Source organism: Heliangelus exortis, chromosome 18 (assembly GCF_036169615.1).
Source record: "Heliangelus exortis chromosome 18, bHelExo1.hap1, whole genome shotgun sequence".
Classification (NCBI taxonomy): Eukaryota; Metazoa; Chordata; class Aves; order Apodiformes; family Trochilidae; genus Heliangelus; species Heliangelus exortis.
In genome coordinates this window covers 14,778,120-14,800,904 of record NC_092439.1, presented here as the reverse complement: position 1 = coordinate 14,800,904, position 22,785 = coordinate 14,778,120, and the positions used below count along the sequence as shown (strand labels likewise).

General features: G+C 41.7%; 1 protein-coding gene across 8 annotated transcripts in view; it reads left to right on the top strand.

Annotated features, from left to right (window-relative positions):
• Window positions 1-22,785, top strand: part of CHID1 (chitinase domain containing 1) — a 92,523-nt gene that overhangs the window by 33,416 nt on the left and 36,322 nt on the right. For all 8 annotated transcript variants that reach the window (XM_071761907.1, XM_071761904.1, XM_071761909.1 and 5 more), the window contains 2 exons: window positions 5,233-5,334; window positions 6,415-6,570. In XM_071761907.1, the coding sequence (XP_071618008.1) occupies window positions 5,233-5,334; window positions 6,415-6,570 (258 nt within the window). The remainder of the gene's footprint in view (window positions 1-5,232; window positions 5,335-6,414; window positions 6,571-22,785) is intronic.

Sequence of the window (22,785 nt, the reverse complement as noted above, 5' to 3'; positions counted from 1 at the left end):
AATGAATGCTGCATTCCAAATGCTTGTGAGGGTATTTGAATATGAAGCACTTGCATTTTCTGAAATGCTTAATGAGCACCCTGGGCCTTGACATGTTCCAAGGGTGTGCTCACCAGGGGAGAGGGGTCAGAGAAGGATTCCATGCTGTGCTTTTTGAAATCTGTGCTCAACTGCATGGAACTCAGGCCCCATGAAATCTATTTTCATCTGTCTGAGAATGTCTCTCTCTTGCTTAATCATTCAGTAGGGTCACATTCCTTTTTTGACAGCAAGGATTAGATCTGTAATAATTGGGAATGGCTTTGAACAGTCCTATTAAGTCAAGGTTTTATTGTTGACTTTCCTGCTGCATCCAGTACTAATAGACCTCAGTTCTATTTTTAACAGAATTTCTGAAGAAACAAAGTCTGTAAGCTTTATCTCTTCCATTCTTCATCTCTCTACAATGGCTATTTTAGCATTTGTCCACTTTCAAACAAAACTGACATAAACACAGAGCTTTAACAGTCAGGTCCCTGCCACTTCATGAAAACAGGGAGCTGGACAGATGAAGATGACCCCTCTTTTTTCCCCCAAGACCCAGCAGTGGGAGGGCACTGTAAATGGAACATGTACAAGACACCAGAGAATCCAGTCCTGAAACATCCACAGAAAGCAGGATCCATGAGGAGCTCCTGTCTAAATACTGATGTGGACAATGACTTCAGTGAGCTGTCATTTTACAGGGTTTTGGGGGAATCTAAAGAGAGGTGGGGTACCTACAAAAGTGCCAAGAGGATTTTTCCTGAAAATAAAATGGTTTCAGCTTTAACTTGTTTGTGCATTTGAATGCTTGGTTACCAATGCCTGTAACTGGGTGATGCACAGGGTAAAGGTTTTTAGCTCTTTCTCCTATCTGCTGTAGAAGAGACTGGATGCAGGAAGAAATGGTGGATTTCTGGGATTGTGCATTAACTAAATTCAGTGATAGCACTGTACTTTAGCACAGCTAACAGCAAGGGGCTATGAGAACCAGTATCTGATGGTGGAGAAGGATGGGAGAAGGGAAGATTTGCAAATAGTTGCTTTTCAGGGAAAACAGAGGATTATACAAAACAAGAAAATCAAGTCATTACTGAGAAGGTGATTTCTGAAATAGGTATATACAGGAAACAGGAAATCAGTCAGCTTTCCATTGTGAAGGAATATTCAAAGATGTGAGGAAACAGAAAGCTTCTCTTCTAGAAGGGAGGGAGAAGGTAAAGTAACCAAACAAGAAAGCAGTTCTGATTTGCAGGGAGTATAGCAGTCAGTTACAAGACCATTTTTTCCCTTCTTCTTTCATTTGGAGAGTAATCATAGTGAGACAAGTAGTAATTGAGAATGTAGATTCATTTGAAAGCAAATGAAAGTGGCTTGCATGGTTGAAGTATTTTTCCAGTCTTTCAATATGAAAGACTATAATGTCAAAACTGGATAGAAATAGTTATCAGTGAAGCAGTAATGGGAATTTTGATAGATATGACCATATGCTATTTGCAGGATTCAGGCAATAGACATTCTAGGCTATAAAACAAGCTCCCCTGCACTTATTTTAGAGCTGAAAAGATAGCATGGTAGAAAGGCACTGTGATACTCAGTGAGTACAGAAATAGCAAGGAAGATGGGTGATTTCTTCTTCTCTGTCAGTGTTGTTTCCCTTTTCTGGGTGTTGGTTGGTAAGAAGCCCAAGAGGAGCTGGCAGAGTGCACTGAAACCTGGGAATGGTTGGAGGCTGCCTTGGGCACAGTGCCCACAGAATGATTCATTTCTCTGCTCTTAGAGACCTCCAGGAGTGGGGTCAGCAAAGCTGCCATGCTAGACTTCCAAAAGGCAAATCTAAACTTTGTTTAGTAGCCTGATTGCCAGAATCCCTTGGGAATGAGTTCTGGAGGGTTGAGGAGCCCAGGAAGGTTGGAGACTCCTCAAGAAGGAAGCCATCCCCATGTCCTGCAAGGCAAGCTGCAGGCACACAAGTCCAGCCTGGCTGGAGAGGGTGCTCTGCCTGGCACCCAGGGAGAAAAAGGTGTTTGTGGCCCTTGGAGAAGGAGCCAGGCCACTCACAATGAATAAACAAATATTTATATGTAGGGAGAGAACTAGAAGGTCCATAGCCCAGGTATAAATGATTCTGGCCTCAGTGGTAAAGGACAAGAAAAGTTTCTATAAATGCGCAGACCAGGTGGGCAAAGAAGCAAACAGCATCCTGGGCTGTGTCAGGATCAGGGGGTGATCTTACCCTGTGCTGTGTGGAGTTGGGGGCAGCACTGCACAGGAAGGCCACGGGGTGCTGAGAGGGGTCTGGAGAAGAGGTGTGAGGAGGAGAGGCTGAAGGAGCTGGGGCTGTCCAGGCTGGAGAGGAGGAGGCTGAGGGGAGACCTCATTGCTCTGAGAGCTCCCTGAAAGGAGCCTGGAGTGAGGGGGGTGTTTGTTGGGCTCTGCTCCCCAGGGACTCAGTGACAGGGCAAGAGGAGATGGGTTCCAGTTGCACCAGGGTGGGGTCAGGTGGGTATTAGGAAAAATTTCTTTCCTGTAAGAGTGGTGAAGCACTGAAGAGACTGCCCAGGGAGGTGGTGGAGTCACCACCTGGGGGTATTCAGACTCCAGGGGGATGTGGGGCTCTGGGAGCGGATACAGTTGTTAGGGTTGTGTAGGGCTGAGGGTTGGACTCAGTGGTACTGAAGGTCCTCTCCAACCTTTCTGATCCTCTGATTCTACACCTTCAGTATATTTTTAGGCCAGTATGAGCAGGTTTCTTTAAACAGTGGATTTCTCTTTTATTCAGTGTTCAACTTCACTCTTTTAACAAATACATTTGTTAGACTCCAATGAGATGTAATTTTGAACTCTCTTGCAGTCAACTCAAAGGAAATGAACTGGCTCAGAGATCAGGGTTCATTCCACACACAGAGACTTCTCAGATGCATTAAAAATTTTATTTTCCTGTTATTCATGTCCATAAACCCAACTTGTGTACCTTCACATTTGTCATGGTGATAGGGAGCTGATGAAAACACCAAGATTGTGGTCATCTGACAATTTAATACCAAGCTGTCTTTAGTATGTATACTGTAGAGTTCCAATAAATGATGATTAAATCTCCAGCACCTCACAGAGTATCTTGGAAGAGGTGTTCATGGCTCAGAAGAGTGAGCATTGGCCACTGCCTTAGACTTGAGAGCTTTCATTCTCAAACTTTGTGGTTTCTGTGGCAAGTCTGACTTCCTTTGTACTGGTTTTTCAGTAATGTAGAGCAACAAGCACACCTGCCCTTGAGTTAAGCTTATTAATTGTCAGAATTGTGAATTAAATAGAATGATTGGAGCACCTCACACAAGAAGTGTAACAGCTGTTGAAAACATGCAATATTTATCCTTGGGTGCAAATTTTCTTGACTGAGAACAGTTCCCAAGGCATGAATCCAATGGTCCTGGTTTTGTTGGACAGTTTCCCAAAGAACTTGACTGGAGCAGAATTGTTTGGTGCTGCTGCTTGAGCTGGTGAGTGGTGCTTGTGTTCTGTGCTGAGTGGTGGTATTAGAACACTGCCCATTAGCAGAAAACTCCTGTTCAGTGCTGCTGGGGTTGTTCCAAGTTAAAAATTTAAGACCTTGCTCTTCAGGTGTTTGTTCAAGTTACAGCTTTGCTTTGGAGAAAATGATGACAAAATCCATTTCCACTTCAAGCTGGGTTTTTTTGTTGTTGTGAGGTTCTGGGGATGGATTTTTTGTTTGTTTTGGGTTTGTTGGTTTTTGTTTTGTTTTTTTTAATTCACTGATGCAGTACATGAGAAATGGATGTTGATGGCAAGCTAAGTATATAAATCTCATTGAAGTACTACCCAGCTTAATCTATAAAACAAGCCAACTTGCCCTGCTATCTAATACACATTATAATTGCTTTTTATGCTTTTCCCTTCATGAGTAATCACAATTTACTGAAAATGTGTTTTGCTGGGGTTTGTGTTGGGGAATTGCTTTGCCTGCAGACATTAAAGTTGCCATGATGGTGTTTCAAAGATGTTCTCAATTTTCTTTATTCCTGTAGAACAGCTGTACCTTGCAATTGCAAGCAGATAACTGTCCAAAAACTGAGGTCCACCAAAGCTCCAGAAGGGAATATTTGTTTTAATTTCTTAAAACCCCAGAAGGGAGGGGATGGGATTTAATATATCACTGGGACTGAAAACTTGAGGCTTCCAGAAGCCCACTGTGCTTCATGTAAATTACAGCTCCATAATCCAGTAGGTTTTGTCAGGTCCTGCTTGCAGATACCATTCCTGCTCTGCTCCCTTATACCATGGCAGGCATGTGAAATCATTTGGCATCCCACACTTTGTAACCTGGGCTGTAAACCTCTTTTCTACTGTGGTGGAACAGAAAGTGTCCTTGTAAACTGGAAAATGAGCACTCTGGTGATCCCCTCAGCACATGCTGGAGAATTTCCACACTGATCCAGAAGTTAAAAGGGTCAAGAAAAGTGATTTTTCAGTTTATTACTTGCAGCTGTCACTGAGCATCTTTTTGGTTTTTTACATTTAAGGTGGTTTTAATGTGGACCTTGTCTAGATAAGGGTTGCATGTTGGTGTCTGGATAAAAGAGCTGTTCCTGGTATTACTGGGAAGGTCTGGATTCATTCTTCAGTGTCTCTTCTCCACTCTCTAGAGGAATCTTGTACAATCCTCCAAGTTTGCCTCTGGCAGGGCAATACCACAGAGTTTGTAGCTGTTAAATCACCCTTTGGATTTGTTTTATTTTATCTTGTCCCTCTAAGAGCCTCGCTCTCCCAGGCTTTCCAGGACAATATGCTGCTTCTCTACCTGTCTGTCTCATCTTCACATGCTTCAGAGACTTCTGGCTGAGCACATGGTTCTCCTGGCAACAGTTCCTCCTTTTTAGCTCAGTCCCATGTTTGCAATGTGATTAATGCTGCCTTATGTTCCCTGTTGTGCTATCTGTGCTGCTAGTGGGAAGTTACAGATTCTGTTTGAAACAGATGCAATGTTTTCAGGCAATTTGTGTGCACTGGTTGCTCCTGAGCTGAATGGTTGAAGGAAACCTGTAATCTCTCTGAGCCAAAAGCTGCCAAAAACACCCCCCCTCCCCTATGAAGCTCAGGCAATTAGTAACCCAGTACTAGATTCTGTAAATGAGGGAGAAGATGGAAGTAAGAATTGTGTTCCAATTGTTTCTTGGTTTTGCTTTGTTTTAAAAGGACTAACCAGCCAGGAATGTTCACAAAGAAAGAGTTTGATGGGTTGGCCTCAGCAGTAGACAGCTTCAGTCTCATGACCTATGACTACTCATCACCCCAACGGTGAGTCTCTGGCTGGCAGCAGGGAAAGGTGGGTGCTAGAGCTGATTGCCAGGTAAAGCACTGTGGAATCTGTACTCTGAGCTCATTTTTAAGTGTGGTTTAATTGTATCAGATGTTTTGGATTGGTAATTTTTTGATGAGGTGATTTTTGAACAAGCTGGTACCTCAGGGATGGTTTAACAGCAAGGTGTATTTGGCACTCAGATGCTGTGAAAAGCTTTGTACTCAAGCTAAAAAATTATCCTATTACTAGTGGCACTTGTTCCCAGGTTCTTTTGATTTTTATTTAGTACTGTTCTGCAAGATAGGTACATGAATAACCTAATACATACCACTGTAAAAAAAAAAAAAATCAGCTTTAAAACACACTTGACAACTCATTTACTTCATCCTGAGGTATCAGACTGCCTTTTGGCAGCACTGCTAATCACAGAATCATCATGGTTGGAAAGGACCTTCAGGACCATTCAGTCCAACCCTCAGCCCTACACCACCTTAACCACTAAATCACCTCCCAAAGCCCCACATCCCCCTGGTTTCTGGGTACCCCCAGGGATGGAGACTCCACCACCTCCCTGAGCAGTCTGTTCAGTGCTTCACCACTCTTAAAGTAAAGAAGCAATCATTGAAACCTTTCTTGCTTACAGGGTACTGATTTTATAGTTCTTTCTGTAAGTAAAAGGGTGATTTTATCCCAGTATGTTCTACCTTTTACAGCCAAAACATCAAGGATGGTATTGGAAAACAACTGAAGTCACACAGGGATTCAAATTGTCGTATGGGTGTTGTGTCAGAGAAAATGTGCTAGGTGGAAACTTTCTTAACCACTCTAAGAATTTTTCTGTCTCTTCACCTTAGGAATGAATCAATAGTGAAGAGGGGGGGAAGTGTGTTTTGTGCATCAGTACTTTAACCACTAAAGAATGTGCATTTAACTCTGAGAGGATTTTTGGTTAACCTTCACTGATGTTTATGTGCCATAGTTTGCTCTTTACAATTACACTGGTCCAAAAGAGAAGGCTGAGGATGATGACTTTGTGGGGTTTTTGACAATCTGTTTGATTTTTCCTAACCTGACAGACCTGGTCCCAATTCCCCTCTCCCGTGGGTACGAGCCTGTGTTCAAGCACTGGATCCTGATTCAAAATGGAGGAATAAAATACTTCTGGGCTTGAATTTCTATGGCATGGACTATTCTGCTTTGGGAGCCTCTGGTGAGGCAGTCATTGGTAGCAGGTAAGACTTGTCTGGATAGTAGGTATCATTTATGATATATTCTCACAAAACTAAGACATTCACAAGTATATGTTTTAGTAACATAGAAATGGTAAAAGTGACAAATCTGCCCATACATGAGTAGCTCACCAGTTAGAATAAGACCTGCAAATTCTCTTCCCTGTACAGAAATGCAGAGAGATGGGAGTTATTCTGTCAGAGCTCCTATGGAAAAATGATTTGTGTATTTTTCCCTCTTTTCTATCCACGCTTGTATGTGCAGTTTGCCATCTTTGTGCTAAAGTGTTTTGCAATATTCTTTTGTGATCTGAATACTTTTTGTTATTCATGTAGTTAACTAAAGATTGTTTCTCTCAGCTCCTGGAGTTGTTACCTGTTACTTTGAAATTTGGGATTGGTTTCAAACAGCAATATGCCACCAAGTTTCTTCTGAGTAGAAAAAGCTGCAATAAGCTCACCTGGAGACAAAAATCTGTAACAAGATAAAGGCAAAGCCAGAGGAAAAGAGTTGGTTTAGTTTTGGGTAATAACCACCTGCAATAGCAGTGACCTTTGCAGAAATACAGTCAAGGTATCAAGCCAGAAGAAAAAACAACAAAAAAAAACCCCAGTGTGAGTTTGACAGCAAAATCAGATTTATTCACAAGTTTTTGTTAATTTATAAAACAGGACAGTCCAAGTGGAAACAAACCTAAAGCACAAGAGATGACTGTTTTTTCACAGGTTACTGAGTTCATAACACCATGATATTTCAATATAACAGGTTGCTTTTTTAGGCATTTAAATACCTTCTGAGCTGGATTATGTAAGGTAAGGGCCTGAATTTTTTATTTCCATGCTTTCAGTTACACAAATACTTTGCCATCATTATTCTTGCTCTCTTCCTGCTTCACCCTGGCTGTTTCCAGGGGTATAATAATGCAGTTACAGTCTTCTCCCAGTGCTGTACTGGGACTGAATCAGGCTGAATAACAGAGAATTACTATGAGGTGGGGAAAATAAAGGCATTGCCTACAGTGAAAGGTTTGTGGTGAGCATCTCAGAATGGCTTCTGTAAAGTTATTTGTAGTGGTGAGGCAGAGAAAACACTCAATAGTCAAAGCATTCCTCATTCCCAAGCCTAATTAATTATACAACCTCAGCACAATTTAAGACAGCTGAGCTATAATAGTTAAAGTTTCTTTTGCAAGTAGGAGTACAGCACTACCTATCCAGAATGAAAGCATCTTGCTTTTTTTCTGAACTGCAAATTTTGGAATAAAGATTACACTTGAAAGCTTCCTGTGTGTTAGGATAGCATCCACTGCTACTTCCATAGATTCTCCTGCAAGGTATTAAAGTATTAATTCATGCTGGTTTTTAATTAATGGCAAAAATAACCTGGCTCAGAGTCATGTCTGATTAACTGTAACCAAAAGAGGCTGTGTTAATCTGTGTGTAGGGCACTGGTACCCAGTACAGGGAGTATGTTTTATGCAGAGGGTGGTCCTGTTAACATATTCCTCATTGACAGAACATGATATTGGGATTTTTCAGATGTCAGCCAGACACAAGGTTCTGGAAAAAGTCTTTAAGAGACTTTGAGTTTATATATAAACCCATTAATTTTCAACTTTCTGCCTTTCCTATTAAATGTCAATCAATGGTTGTTTTATTTTCCCAGAAATACATTCTGAGCATGCACAGTTATGGATTAATCTCTGCTGTTAATATCATGTGTAACAAGGTAATACTAAAATAGGTTCAGTGGAAACCAATTTCAAAACAGGCCAACCTACTCACACAAAGAAAGCAGGAAGGGTTGCTAGTGTAAAATAAGCTCTCTGCCACACAGGGAAGTCTTTGAAAAGTATCACATCCAGTCAAATCACAGCATGGGCACAGCTTGTTCAGAGATGCTCTTCCCCCTCCCTCCAAAAAAGCTTCCCTCTTACTCCATTATTAATACTCTGGCTCCATCAGCTTTTTTCTTTCTTTAATAAAGCACAGAGCTGAGGCTGATCATATTCCTTTTCATTTTTGTGGCTGCTTCATACCACATAAAAAACAGCTCATAAGCTGTGTCCAGCTGTGCAGAACTGGATGGTGTCATTATGTATTTTTCTCCCCTTGGCTCCTTAGTAAATCTGTTTCCTGTTGACTGCAATCCAGTGTTAGTCATGACCTGCAAAAAGTGTAGAAGGAGTGAGTCATGGGCCCTTTTAGGCATCCTCCATATGTTGTAGTGATGGTAAGATAAAGTACTGTTAGTAAAATGAATTAAAAATATACACACATATTAAACCTGACAGAGTTAAGTGCAGCATGATGGGTGTCAACTTTTTGTCATAGGTTTCTCTTCAAGGTTTTGCACTGAAATTTATTGCATGTGCAGGTCTCCAACATTCCAGCACTCCTTGGAACACTGTCTTGTTGCAGCAGCCCTTGGGATCTGATAATCTTTAATAAAAGAGCTGGAGAACTGTAAGCTTCAAACTGTGTATTCTCAGGTTGTTTGATCTGAATATAGTAAGTGCTGAGCTGACTGTCAGTAGAGCTTACACCTGGTGTAAGGAGATTGCAGAACCCAGAAAACTGGTCTCCTGTTTGTGTTTTTCTTTAGGGCAGTAGCTGTGTGATGGAAAGAGGCTCTGAACATAGGTAGAATTTATTCACTGAATATTTTTTTCAGTCCAGAAGTTCATAAAATAATTTTGAATAAAATTCCTATTTGGGTAAAATACTACCTGCAGTGTTTTGTTATTGCAGATGTAATCTGAAGGTGGAAGTACTTGGTTACAATTTTGCTGAAGATACATGCAGCCTTTCCATATAATGTCCTTTTTCCTTCGTGCACACCATAAAAAGTAATATGTGTGTGTGCTTCTGTATGCATATATCTCAGGATTAAATGGAATGAAAACAATTTTTCTTTTGCAGCAGAATGTTGTTACAGGAGGAGCTCCAGCTTTCATTTGCAGTAGCAATGTGTTCATCTTGCAGCTTGCAGACAAGTATTTCTTGTTAATTCAACTAGTCAGTCTCAGAGATTAGAACACATTCTTGTGCTTAAATCAAGCAAGGACCACTCTTGTTTAGCTGCAGGGAAGCTGCACTCCTCTATATATTTAGTTCTGACATCATTTGTATTAAATGCTCAGCCTGAAATAGAAGTGTTGTGTGTGTGATTCCCTGAATCACCTCTAGTGCTCCTGGCAATGTTTTCTGCCCTCTGGCTGTCAGGAATCAGGTGTCAGAACTGCAGATATGCAGTCATTAAAACTTACAACTGTATTAAAATCCTGTCAGAATGCAACCATCTGGTGTTGCTGATTTGCTGCTCTAATGATCAGTTTGTTCCAGCATGTCCTCTATTGATACTGCAACCTGACAGGATTTCTTCCTCATCTCAGAAGTGTATGTCTTAGGTAAATAATTCTCCAGGATTCCATGAAGCTTAAAAAATTGTTTTTCTTTTCTGCAGAATCTTTACCTTTAACTCCTTTTTGAGACCTGCAGTAGGTCAGCAAGCCCCCTGTCTCAACAAACTTCATCCTTCCAATATCCTTTCTTTGCCTTTAGCTATCTGCTCTTCAGAATCTCTCTTAATCCCTGGGACCTTCCATTTCAGCTGCAGTTATACCCAAGTTTGCTTTTCCCTTCTCCTGGGCAGTGCAGTGATGTTCTCCTGCAGCCTTTCTGAGCTGGGCCAGGAGGGAACTGATGAACTTGGTTGGTAGCTGTGAATTAGGAGCAGTGTCAATCAGAGGCCATCCTATTGCAGCAGTGTGTGCCCCTCAGCTTGCTTTGCTGAGCACAGCTCTGCTAAGTTTGAGAGTTTCTCCTTTTTGGTGGGGTGCTGAGGGGGGGAACACCCATCCCTGGTGTTCCTCTCTGTAACTGCTGGGTGCATTCTGCATCAAGAGCCTTTTGTCCCAGATGCAGCTGCTGGAAACAGAGAGGTAAATAACTCCCTGGGTTCCAGACAGTGCTGTGTGTGCTTACCTGGTTTTTTAGGGGAATCTGCATAGGTGTTTTTATGTTCAAACATTAACACTAAAGAAGATTGGTATAATGAACTGCCAAGGTAGGAAAGGAGAGGCTGATCTGACTGCATTGTGCTGCATAGAGATAGGAGATAAGATGGCTTGCAAGCCCTGGGAGGACATGGAGTTCTACTGAGAATTTTATTGTCTGCCTGCCATGCTATAAATAGCAGATAATAAAAAGTGGTACTCAGAAACAGCCAGAGGTGAGCTTTTTCCTTCCATTACCATGGCAGTTTCCTTATTAGCAGCAATTCAAGAAGATTTGGGCCAACTGTTACTCATGATGTTATCTTAGAGAAGGAAGCAAAAACCTTTTTATGCTCCAAGCCTTTTTCAGCATTTTTTTTTCATGCTGTTGTTCTCTCAGGACTTCCACTACTTCCCTGCATATTAGGATTCTGTCTCCTGATTTCATTTGCTCATAGTTTACATAACAGTGGGGATATACTGGTGTGTCAGACCAGACCAGTTAGGTCTGTAGGATTGAGCACCATTTCATCTTCTGTCCATTAGAGAACCTGTTATGCTCTTTCCTTTCAAATTGTACTGCTAGTTCAGATAAATCATGACAGTGACAGGAGGAATTTACAGTTCAGCCTGGAATCAGAAACAAGTTGTTTCTATATTACAGATAGCTAAATAATTCAAGTGGGTTTTTTTTGTGGTTTATTCAATTAAAATCCCTCTGGAATATTCTGTTACGTGTGGCTTCCAAGCTTTGCCTTTCCCTCCCACCCTTTAGGAGTGGACATAAGTGTGAGCTGTTAGCTGAAAGACTTAATTAATTCATATAAAGCAGATGGGACATTATTATCATATTTCAGCTTATCTAAGCTGTAAATATTATGTTAAGTACAAAAGCTGTTACAGTTGTTTTTTATGTCAAATGGATTCCTAATTTATTTTGAAATGAGGCAGAGGTTGCTTGTGTTTATCAGTCAAAGAACTGGTTCTTGGCATATTGCTGTGGGTGGATGTGTGTATCTGAGTGCATCTTTGTTAAAAAAAATTAGTCAGTGGTGATGAACATTTTAAATGGTGGGTATCTTGCTGTGAAATGTGCTTTTCTCTGTCCCTCTGGATCTTTTCCTGTAGTAAATTTGCTACAGGGGCTATTTAGGCAGTCAAATGTTGAAAAAATATTAATAATAATAATAATAATTTAGTCCTTCAGTGTCTCATTATTGTACTCTACCCTTGAGAAGATAGCATGGTGGAATGGGAAAGAATACTTCTATAGTTGAAAACAAACAAAGGAAAGAGCCAGCAATGTTTGCTGTGAGTTAAATGTGCTACATCCCTAGATTTTTATGTGGGGGTCTGCACCCAGTGAGCAGTGAACTTTCCTTGTGCAGGTGGGATCAGCAGTGTGGGACCTGAGTTCCACACCAGGAAGGTACCACCAGGGCTATATCCACTTTCCCCAGTGCCCCAGCCTCTCCCACCTCCAGGGCTGGAAGGAGAATGGTTCCTTTTGCCTGGTGTTGGCTGTGCCCCAGGATACTCCTTGTGTTCAGTTCCATTGCCAAACGATGCCAAAGGGGCCTCTGGCTGAGTTACCCTGGAGCTGGCTGAGGGCAGTGAGATGGTTTGGGGGGCTCTGTGCAGTATCCACTTGCCTGGGAAGCTTCTGATTCTCAAGGCTTGAGTCATAGAATCACAGAATCACAGAATGGGCTGGGTTGGAAGGGACCTCAGAGCTCACCAAGTCCAACCCTTGCTCCACTCCCCCCGTGGTTCCCAGCCCATGGCACTGAGTGCCACATCCAGGCGCTTTTGAAATATCTCCAGGGATGGAGAATCCACCCCTTCCCTGGGCAGCCCATTCCAATGGCTGAGCACCCTCTCCAGAAAGAAATTCTTTCTAATGTCCAACCTAAACCTCCCCTGGCACAACTTGAGACCTCTTGTGCCCTCTTGTCTTGCTGAGAGTTGCCTGGGAAAAGAGCCCAACCCCCCCCTGGCTCCAGCCTCCTTTCAGGGAGTTGTAGAGAGTGATGAGGTCTCCCCTGAGCCTCCTCTTCTCCAGCCTCAACACCCCCAGCTCCCTCAGCCCTTCCTCACAGGACTTGTGCTGGATCCCTTCCCAGCCTCCTTGCTCTTCTCTGGACCTGCTCCAGCACCTCAATCTCCTTCCTGAGCTGAGGGGCCCAGAACTGGACACAGGACTCAAGCTGTGGCCTCCCCAGGGCTGAGCACAGGGGCAGAATCCCTTCCCTGGACCTGCTGGCCACGCTGTTCCTGAGCCAGCCCAGGATGCCATTGGCCTTCTTGGCCACCTGGGCACACTGCTGCCTCCTCTTCAGCTTCCTGGCAATCCAGACTCCCAGCTCCCTTTCTGCCACTCTGTGCCCAGCCTGGAGCTCCCCATGGGGTTCTTGTGGCCAAAGTGCAGGACCCGGCACTTGGCCTTGTTGTCCTCCTCTCTTTGAGCCAAAAGACAGCATCCTGGATGAGGTTTATCCTGGGACCCAGGCACTACTGCCAGGGGAGTGTGGACTGAACTGCTGGCTCCAGCACTTTCTCAATATTTTTCTCTTATTTCTAACCTGGGAGAATTTTTGCCCTTTTCCTGAGAGAAATACATCCTGGCATTCTGGTTTGTTTCTTTGTGGGTTTGTTTTATTTGTTTTTCTCGGGTTCTCCCCTCTCCTCCAACCTCTTTTATTTCTTAATGACTTCCCCAGTGGTTCTGGGAGGTGGACCCATTGTGGTGAGGAGTGTGTCTGATAATTGGGCTGGCTTGAAAAATAATGGGATAAATGTTTGTGGTGCTGTCAGACAGGGCTGGTTTATCTTGCAACTTCAATGAAAGTTGAAGTTTTATTGAAGAGGCAATATTCAAGAGAATATCTTGAATTCTGATTGTCTTCTCTGCACCAGAAATCTGGCAGTGATAAGATAATCTCTGGTTTATTGAAGGAGGGGCATTGTCTGGTTTGTAGGATGTGCTTGGTTTCTCCTGACAGACTGGTGCTCCTTGAAAGTCTTAAAAGAAATCAGTCTGGAGTTGTTCTAATCCCAAACTGATTTTTCAGTCCTCATTACCTATTGTTAACATTAACCCAGTCAGGGAAGGAAATTGCCATGATGTTGGGGAAGTGGTCAGAGTTAATATCAAGATGTGATTGCTTAGAGGCTATTGAAAGTGATCTGTGGCATCAGTGTAAAGTTAAAGATTTAAAAGTTGGAATGAACTTTCTTGGTCTGTGTTGGTTTACATATGATTTCAGTTGCTTGAATTTATAGGAAGACAATTCTGTACTCATTCATTTGCTAAAGAGCACCACTTTCAAAGCTTTATTTAGCAAGGTCTGAAACTTTGGGTAAATCCTGATAAAGCAATTTTTTTTTTCTCATCTGCTAGGGTCATGTCTTCATTACTTGGCCATGTGTATGCTTTTTTCTTTGGGATTACTCTAGGATGGTCCTTTGGGTTGGAACTCATCAGCAGTAGGAGTGCCTGTGCTGTTGGTTGTTTCATCCAAAAAAAAAAGCATCTCTTCTGTGCACTCTGAGGTGGCTCTCTGGTGCAGACCCAAGTGTTGGCTTTTCTTGTACCATTGCAGTCCTGATGTGAACTAGAAGTCTGCAAGTTTGCCTACTAGAAGTAGGCAACATCATACAATCTAAATGCCTCCCTTCTTTTTGATGAGTTTCTTTTAAACAGCACATAAAAAAACCCCAAACACATTAATCTTTGCATGGGGCAGTGGGAAAAAAATCTGTTAAAGTATTTTAACATTTCTCAAGGCTTTTTTTGGGTGCACTTTCATCTGAGGGCAAGAGCAAACGTGCATGTTTCTCACAATTCTAGAGAAAAGTAGTGATCACAGCAACAAAGTGTGCAGAGTGCTCCAATTCCTGATGGAAGGACTTGGTGGGGGAGTGAAGAGTGTGGCAATCTGTAAGAATTAATGGAGGCTTGGAGCCCTGAGCTGATACTTACAGAAACCAGTAATGGAGTGTAAAGCTATAGAGCCTTTGAAGTAATAGAATGCAAGGTTGTTCCACAGCATGAGCAGCAGCTTCTGGGTTGTGCAGACAGGGTCTCTGCACATCACACAGAAGGGGACTGAATAAGGTTTCTGCTGATACCATTCAGGAGCAGTAGCAGGTCCCATACATTTGTTCTTTATATTTTTATGAGATATTTAGGTATATTATTAACAAAAGGAAGTAAAGGGAGGTGTGCTTTTTACCTTATAAATTGTTTCATGCCTGTCTTAGGAAAATGGATTTAGAAATGTCGAGTAGTAAATTTGGGATCAAAGAGGTTTTTGGATTTTGTGGATTTTTTGTGGATTTTTTGTGGATAAGGTAGCTGCATTTCAGAATGTTGCTGGAATGTGGTGTTGTTCGTGGCTAAAATGGAAATCAAGGCAGACTCTGATATTTAATCTGCTTCTAGGAAAAAATATTGTATTATGAAAACTATTACAAATTAGTTACTTGGAAACTCCATGAAATTAAAAAGATTATGCCTCAAATCTATATATCCTAAATAGCTCCCTCTTTCTCACAGTTTTATGTATATCATTTCCATGCTTAAACCAAAATGTTGGTTTTTTGCTGCCCTATTCTAGAAATAAACTCTTGGAAAAAAATTTAAAACCTCTCCACATACCACATCTTTCTAAAACCTCTGCAAGCAGCTTCTGCCTTTTGTTATTCACCTGCCCATAAGGCTGGGGAGAGGAAAGAAAACTCTTTCCTCTCTAGGCTGGGATGTTGGGTAAGGTGGAAGTAGAGCAGATCCCTGCAGCTCCCTGCTTGGCAGTGAGGACATGGGGTGGGTGAGAGGGTTAAAATGGAAATAGTTCTGTAACCCAATGTCTGTGAGACTGGGAAAGTCCCAGAGCCCTCAGTCCTCAGCTACAGGTGTGTGATGGGGAGGAGAGGAGGTGCTTGCAGCTTGAATATATCTACCAAAATCTAGAGAGTGGTTCACCAGATTTTTTTTTTCCCTGCTTGAGTGAGAGGCAAATTTCCCTGAGTCCCTGGCTTTTAGTCCCAGTCTCTTCTTTTCCAGCTGGGGAGTCTTGGTTTGGAGCTCTGTGCTTCCTCTGCTTCCTCTGCTGATCACTTGGAGCCATAAACCTGGGAAGGTAAAGGTAAAAGTCAGTGATGCTCCCACTTCCCATGGTCTTGCAGTGCTTTGGATCAGCTGTGCTGGGTTTAGACATTGTTACATTTCCCTGGAATTGCACATTTTGTAGTCTTGAGGCACTGGAGAGTTTGAGACAACTCCATACAGAAGTTGAGCAATTATCTTCTTACTGATAAATGTATCCCTTGGAAAATTAATTCATGAGAGGGGAATGGGTAGAGTAGGAAAAGACAAATGGTAAATTGTTTGCCATTTGTAACTGTTCTTATGTTTTACTCTGGAAACCAATATTGTAATCATTTGTCTGTGTAACGTGGATATCATGCTGCAGAAATTTAGATCTTAAGCATCAGGGCCTCTGCAAGCATTACCTGAAGATGCCAATTACAAGATTTTTAGGTTGAGGAGGGCAGCAGACCCAGTGCTGCCATTTAAAGAAGGCACAGCCAACTGTAGCAGGAGCTGTGTGAGGCTTTTTGTGATTTAGAAACATTTATACTCATGAATATTTTAGCTGTTCTTTTTATTCTTCCTTGCAAATCTAATAAGGAAAGAAAACAAATCAGTCTGGTGATGGAAACTGAAAAGCAGCTTAGTCTTAAGAAAATGAATTAAAATTTAAATCAGGATAAACTAAGGTGCTTGTAAGTGTAAAGTAAATTTAGTGTCTCCCCAGATGAAAAAAAAAAAAGGTGGTAATATGTTAAGCTTACAGGGAGCAGTACCAATAAATTTCAATCAGATCTGAAAACCTCTCCAAAAATGAAGAGTTTTCTTCCTATTCCTTGAGGCTTGAATGAGAAGATCCATAAAGGGAATATTGAGCATAAGATATGCCTGGAACCCCAGAGCTGACTGGCAGCACTTACTGTAAGAAGAACCACTGGGAATATGTGGGGGTTTAAAGCAAAAGTCTGGTACTGAATCATGAGCTTGTCCAAAGTAAACCACTGATAATCTGCAAAGGAACCATTTGCCCTTAGTCTGTTGTGAAATGGCCATTCCCAAACTGCATAATGAAGCAGTGATGAGATGTGTGACTATTGCAGTCAGATCTTCCAGGGTAAGTGATTTGTTGTAATCTGTTTTATAGTGCCATGAGAAACAGATGTATAAACAGGAGTGTATTAGGAACATAAAGTTAAAATGTCCAAGTGCATTAGGTAGATTGAAGCAGCCAGGAGTCATATTTTCTGCTTGGCTGTTTATATTTCAAGAGCTGTTCTGCACTTTTCTTGGATTCTGACGCTTTTTTATTTGCTGTTTAAGTGTTTCTGTTCCTCCTTGCAATACTTTGGAAATCTCTGTAATTAAAATATTTTGGTGGCTTTCATTTCTTTCATATCTGAATTTTAGTAATAAGAAGTTTCTTGAGTTGAGAATTCTAAAAAAGCTGCTGATTTAGACAATAAAAGCTTTTTGCCCACAGGATAATAAATTTCTTTTCAGAGCTTATTTTCACATTAAATTTTCTGCTTGAAATCTTTATTTCACTTGGTATTAGGAACAAGAAACACATTTTAACACTTATCTGTTTTGCATATTTTACTCATAAAGCCTGCTGCTGAGATAATCAACATCCATTGAAAAACTACTGGTTCATGAAAATGAGTCCTCAGCTAGGACAAAATCAGCCATAAAGGCAAAAGGAGTAATGGAAGAGAGAAGGCTTTTAAAAATAACCTTCTGTCATTTATATAAATGCCTAATGTGAAAAATGCTGTTACATTTATCTATTAATTCAGTACTATTATGTCAGCTTTAAAGCTGATTTTATTTTCCACAGCCTAATTGCATTCTCTGGTAGCCACTAATAGATAAGTTAAAAGAAATTATGTTTATAGAAATGTGGGGGGAAAAATCAAATCCCTGCAGACATAGGTCTAAATCTTATTTTTACAGAAAGAAAAGGAGGTTGACTGCAGGTGCTGGGCCTAAGAGAACAACATAAAAGCCATAAAATTGTGGCATAAGGGATAGAATTATGTACTTATTTAATGAAAAACTTTCATGTTCTACTTCTTCATAAAGCTGCACATTTCAGTATGTGTAGCAATGACTCTCTCAATGTAATCTCAGCTTTTAAACACTGGAGCATCTTGCCATTTCATACAATTACCTTTTTTTTTTAGATGCTTAAAGCCCAGGTAATTTTGGTATGAGGCTTTCAGGTGTGGTGTGCATTGAGGATGGCACAAAATGTCCTCAGTTCCTTGTTCTCCTTCATTTAGTGCTTTGCCATTTCAGTCAATGCAGTGTGCTGACTGCTTTCTGTAGCTCTCTTTCCAAATTTAATAGAATCAAAAAGCAATCACTGCTAAATGGAATGTGCACCTGGAATGCTTGTTCCAGTGGTTAACAAGAGAGAACAGCTTCTGGTTGTCTTGAAGTAGCCATGTCATGTACAGGATGCATTCATGACCTCTGATCAGAACTTTCAAACCCCATCATTTGAAGCCATGACTTTAACTAGATGACCTCCCTTGCCTTTTGAACCTGCACTGAATGTTTCTATTTAGGTTTAAATACAGCATTTATTATTCTAAGTTGAAGCTTTTAGCTCTAGATAGAGAACTGCTACAAAAGCACAAACTGTTTATTGAAATTAATGACAAGCTGTTTCATCTGGACTAAAACCCTCCTCTTTACAAAAGGTTAAATGCAATCTGTCACTAGGCAATATTCCTAGAACCAAAATACTTACACATTTGCTTCTCTGGTACTTCAAATAAAGGGAAGAAGTTAACTTCACCTGCTAAGGTTTCACAGGGAAATCAACAGCAGAACCGAGAAAATAAAACAGAGCAGTTTTCAGCCTATTAGGGATGCTCTCTTCTCACCATCTTATTCCTTTTGTTTCTCTTCAGAAACATAACCTTGAGTTTTTGTCTTGCCAAAAGAGCAAGGGTCTCTCTCCACAGCCACCTCACTGGTCTGAATAAGCTTTCCTATCATTTGCTTTCCAAACTCCAAAATTCTAGTCTCATGTTACAGTTTGCTTTGGTTGAGGTGATTTCTCTACTGCATAGATAACTTTATTAGCCCTAAATAATCTTTCAACTTTTTTTCATAGGTTTTTTGGCCACAAGGTCTCTACTTTACAGGACTGGTCACTGTTAATGAATTTTGCATTCCTTAAGGAAAGAATTTGGGAAAAGTAGAGGGGCTTTTGGGAAACAAAACAAACAAACAAAAGGAAGACAAAGACTGGAAAAGATCTCCTTGTCCCAGTGACACTGGAGTAGCTGCAGGGAGCTGTCAGTGAGGAATGGCACTTGGGTAGGTTACAGAATTTCTGTGCACCAAAGATTGGACAACCTTGGCTATTGATGGAGCAGGAAGTGTTCAGGGAAACAGGTAAAAAGTGGTCATTCTGTTTATCTCAGGCTCCTTTTTCTATTTCCCTTCTTCATTTCAAGACAGTTTGACAGATGCTGAGGTTAATGAATTTTCATTTTAATTTGACCTTTTCCTTGGGCTTCTGACAGTTCCTTCTACACCACAGGGACCTTTCTTTCCTAACTCACTTCATGTTTCAATAAGAAGTGGAGCATCTGATGGAAACTTCTTCATGAATAAGTGAACTCAGCTGGAACAGAGCCAAACCCTGTCAGAACTGCCTCCCTGAATCCCAGGCTTCTCTTTTACTGTGATATGAGAGATTAAATTCATTAACCTCTCATTAAAAATATACCAATGCAAAAAACCCCACAGTATGCCAGATTCAGCCTATTAGAAACCCCAAGAGGTCATTTTGTGTACAGGAATTCACAGTTCTTATTCCAGAAGTTAATAATAGATTCCCATCCATTTCATTGATATGGTAACTTGTTAGGTGCTTTTTCTTTCAGAATTAAGAGAAATATTATTAATCCAGATAGAACAGCTTGATAAAAAAAGATTTAAACATTGTGGAAATACAAGCACTTACGGTATAAAAAACTATAATGGTCAGTAGTAGAAAATGTAATCAGGAAATAGATTTTTCTATAGAGTATTGCATGGATAGAATATGGCATGTATTTTGCATAAAAATATAACACTTTCAAGAATTATCTCTGCACCAGTGATATCTTATTTTAGACAGAACTTACTATTTATAGAAGGGTATTAAGATGCTCTATTTGAGCAGATCCAAGTGCATGCAGCTAGGAAAACACTGTTTAATTCCCAGTTCAGAGTACACTGCTCTTTGTTATGCAGAGCTGTGCTTATCAGACACCATTCTCAGGACACTTGGCTGCTGTTGCAGAGCACATCAGAGCTGAAGCAGAGGGACATTAGTACAGAGATGAGAAAGACTTTGACTGCTGGAGCCAAGCTCTGCCCTTCCTGAGGCAGAAACCAGAACAGCCACAAGGCCAAGCGGATCCTGTACTGCTCCCCACAGCCAGCAGGCAGAGCTCAGCTCTCTCTAGGACTGAATGGAGAGAAGCCCATGCTTGGGGCAGCAGGTGAAACCCCTCCTTGCCCAGGTCTCCTTCCCAGGTGCTTCTCCCATGAGGAATCACAGAATCACAGAATGGGCTGGGTTGGAAGGGACCTCAGAGCTCACCAAGTCCAACCCTTGCTCCACTCCCCCCGTGGTTCCCAGCCCATGGCACTGAGTGCCACATCCAGGCTCTTTTGAAATAGCTCCAGGGATGGAGAATCCACCCCTTCCCTGGGCAGCCCATTCCAATGGCTGAGCACCCTCTCCAGAAAGAAATTCTTTCTAATGTCCAACCTAAACCTCCCCTGGCACAACTTGAGACCTCTTGTGCCCTCTTGTCTTGCTGAGAGTTGCCTGGGAAAAGAGCCCAACCCCCCCCTGGCTCCAACCTCCTTTCAGGGAGTTGGAGAGAGTGATGAGGTCTCCCCTGAGCCTCCTCTTCTCCAGCCTCAACACCCCCAGCTCCCTCAGCCCTTCCTCACAGGACTTGTGCTGGATCCCTTCCCAGCCTCCTTGCTCTTCTCTGGACCTGCTCCAGCACCTCAATCTCCTTCCTGAGCTGAGGGGCCCAGAACTGGACACAGGACTCAAGCTGTGGCCTCCCCAGGGCTGAGCACAGGGGCAGAATCCCTTCCCTGGACCTGCTGGCCACGCTGTTCCTGAGCCAGCCCAGGATGCCATTGGCCTTCTTGGCCACCTGGGCACACTGCTGGCTGGGAAGGCTGAGGAACTGTTCAGCCTGGAGAGAAGAAGGCTGAGAGGGGATGAATGTCCATGAATACCTGAGGGGTGGGTGTCAGTCTCTTTCCAGGGGTGCCCAGCAACAGGACAAGGAATAATGAGCTGAAGCCAGAACATGGGAAGTTCCAGCTCAGCAGGAGGTTGGTTACTCACCAGGATTTCACTCTACCAAGAAGTATTTGTGACATTTTCAGCCAAGGTAAAAATTGCAACTACTGACCAATGTTATCTTTGAACAAGGGCAAAGAAATGTAGGACAGTGTAGATTTTCAGGTTCTAAGGTGATTAAACACTACTGATCTGTGATTATGTTTATTCCCAGCCTTAGATGAATAGATAAATTTTTGCTCTGCAGTGAGCACTGTTTTCTTCCCTGGTTTCCTATGGAAATGTGCCATCTCCACAATAAATCCGTGTCTTCAGACACCCTTTATTTTCTGTTAATAGTGTTTATGAAATACTGTTTACAACAATTGGCACTTTCTAGTGTGTTGCATCATTTTGTTTCAGTAAGTCCTTTGGCCACTGGTCCTGTTCCCAGGTCTCCTGCTGGCTCCCAGTCTCCCCCACCAGGTGACTGAGCAAATCTGCCCTTAGTCCCTGGAACAGTGTAGGATGAGGGTACTGAGTAGGGTGTTCCTTTGGAAGGGAAGGCAGAATCAGCTCTCTGAATGGAGAACATAAAAGTAGTGGGTGTAGGGGAATGTTATCCACAAGAATTGAGTGTATCAGCATCATTAAAAAAAAAGGTTTAAAATGCAAAGGAAAATAAAGGGCGACCTTTTGCTTGCTGGACTTGTTTGAAAGAGATGTGTTTCAAGCAGTAATTTCAGTTGGATTTGGGTTTTTTTTCTTCTTTAAGAAAGTGTCAGATAAATTGCCTTAAAAGATCAATAAAGAAACATAGTGGTAGAGAAATTATGTATAATGGCAGCTCTTGAGGTAATGAGAACAGAACAATCAATGCGTGGAATCAGAAGTTATTGGCAGCATGATTTCTTTAAAATACTTTAAAAAAAACTTTAAAAAAAATGCTTGAGTGATTCCAGAATCACACTCAGAGAAGAAATGTTTTACTACAAATCCAGTTGCCCACTATTTTCAGTATAATTTTAGATCTTTGTTGTCACAGTTTGTTCTATCATCTGTTCACCCAGGAGGGAGAATCAGGAAAAGGAAAGGGGACCATGGGTTGAAATGAAAACAGATTTAATAGAATAATTATAATGAACCCCAGTGCAAATACAAGATAGAAAGTCATGCTCAGCTCCAGGTAGTAGCTGTGCAGTTCTGGCAGCCTCTGGGAGGGACACTGCAGCCTCTCAAAACTGCAGTTCCTCTGAACAGGAAAAAAACAAATTTTTAATTCTGTCCCAGCAAAACCCAGGGTAGTTGTCAATTTAAATTAATGTTTTCTTTTGAAGGGATGAATTTTAGAATATTAGGAGTTTGGGCTGTGTTTAGAGGTAAGATCTTAGAGAAGCTTTCTTCAAGGAAAATGGAGGGCAGAAATTTTTTGCTTTACAGATTTTATCAAGCAACACAAAGATGATTTCTGAAACAGAAAGTTGCACCTGTCTCAAAAAAAGCAAGGTATGAAAATACATTTCAGTTGCATTCATTGTTGAGACATGTTTGGGTTCTGGTGTTTACAGCCTAGAGAATTCTTTGATCAGAAACTTGAGGTTTATAGGGAGAGGGTTTCTGGATGGCTTTGCTTTGCTTTGGATAACTTTACTATTAGTTACAAAAAAACAAGGAACTTTTTCCTAGCATATTAACTGAAAAGCACCTGTTAGGAAAATAGAAACAGGGGCCCAGCTCTCTTCTATCTGATGGTTCTTAGCTGCATGTGTGCTCTTCAGGCTCTGTGTGCTCCAGTGGAACTGCCATAGGATCTGTGA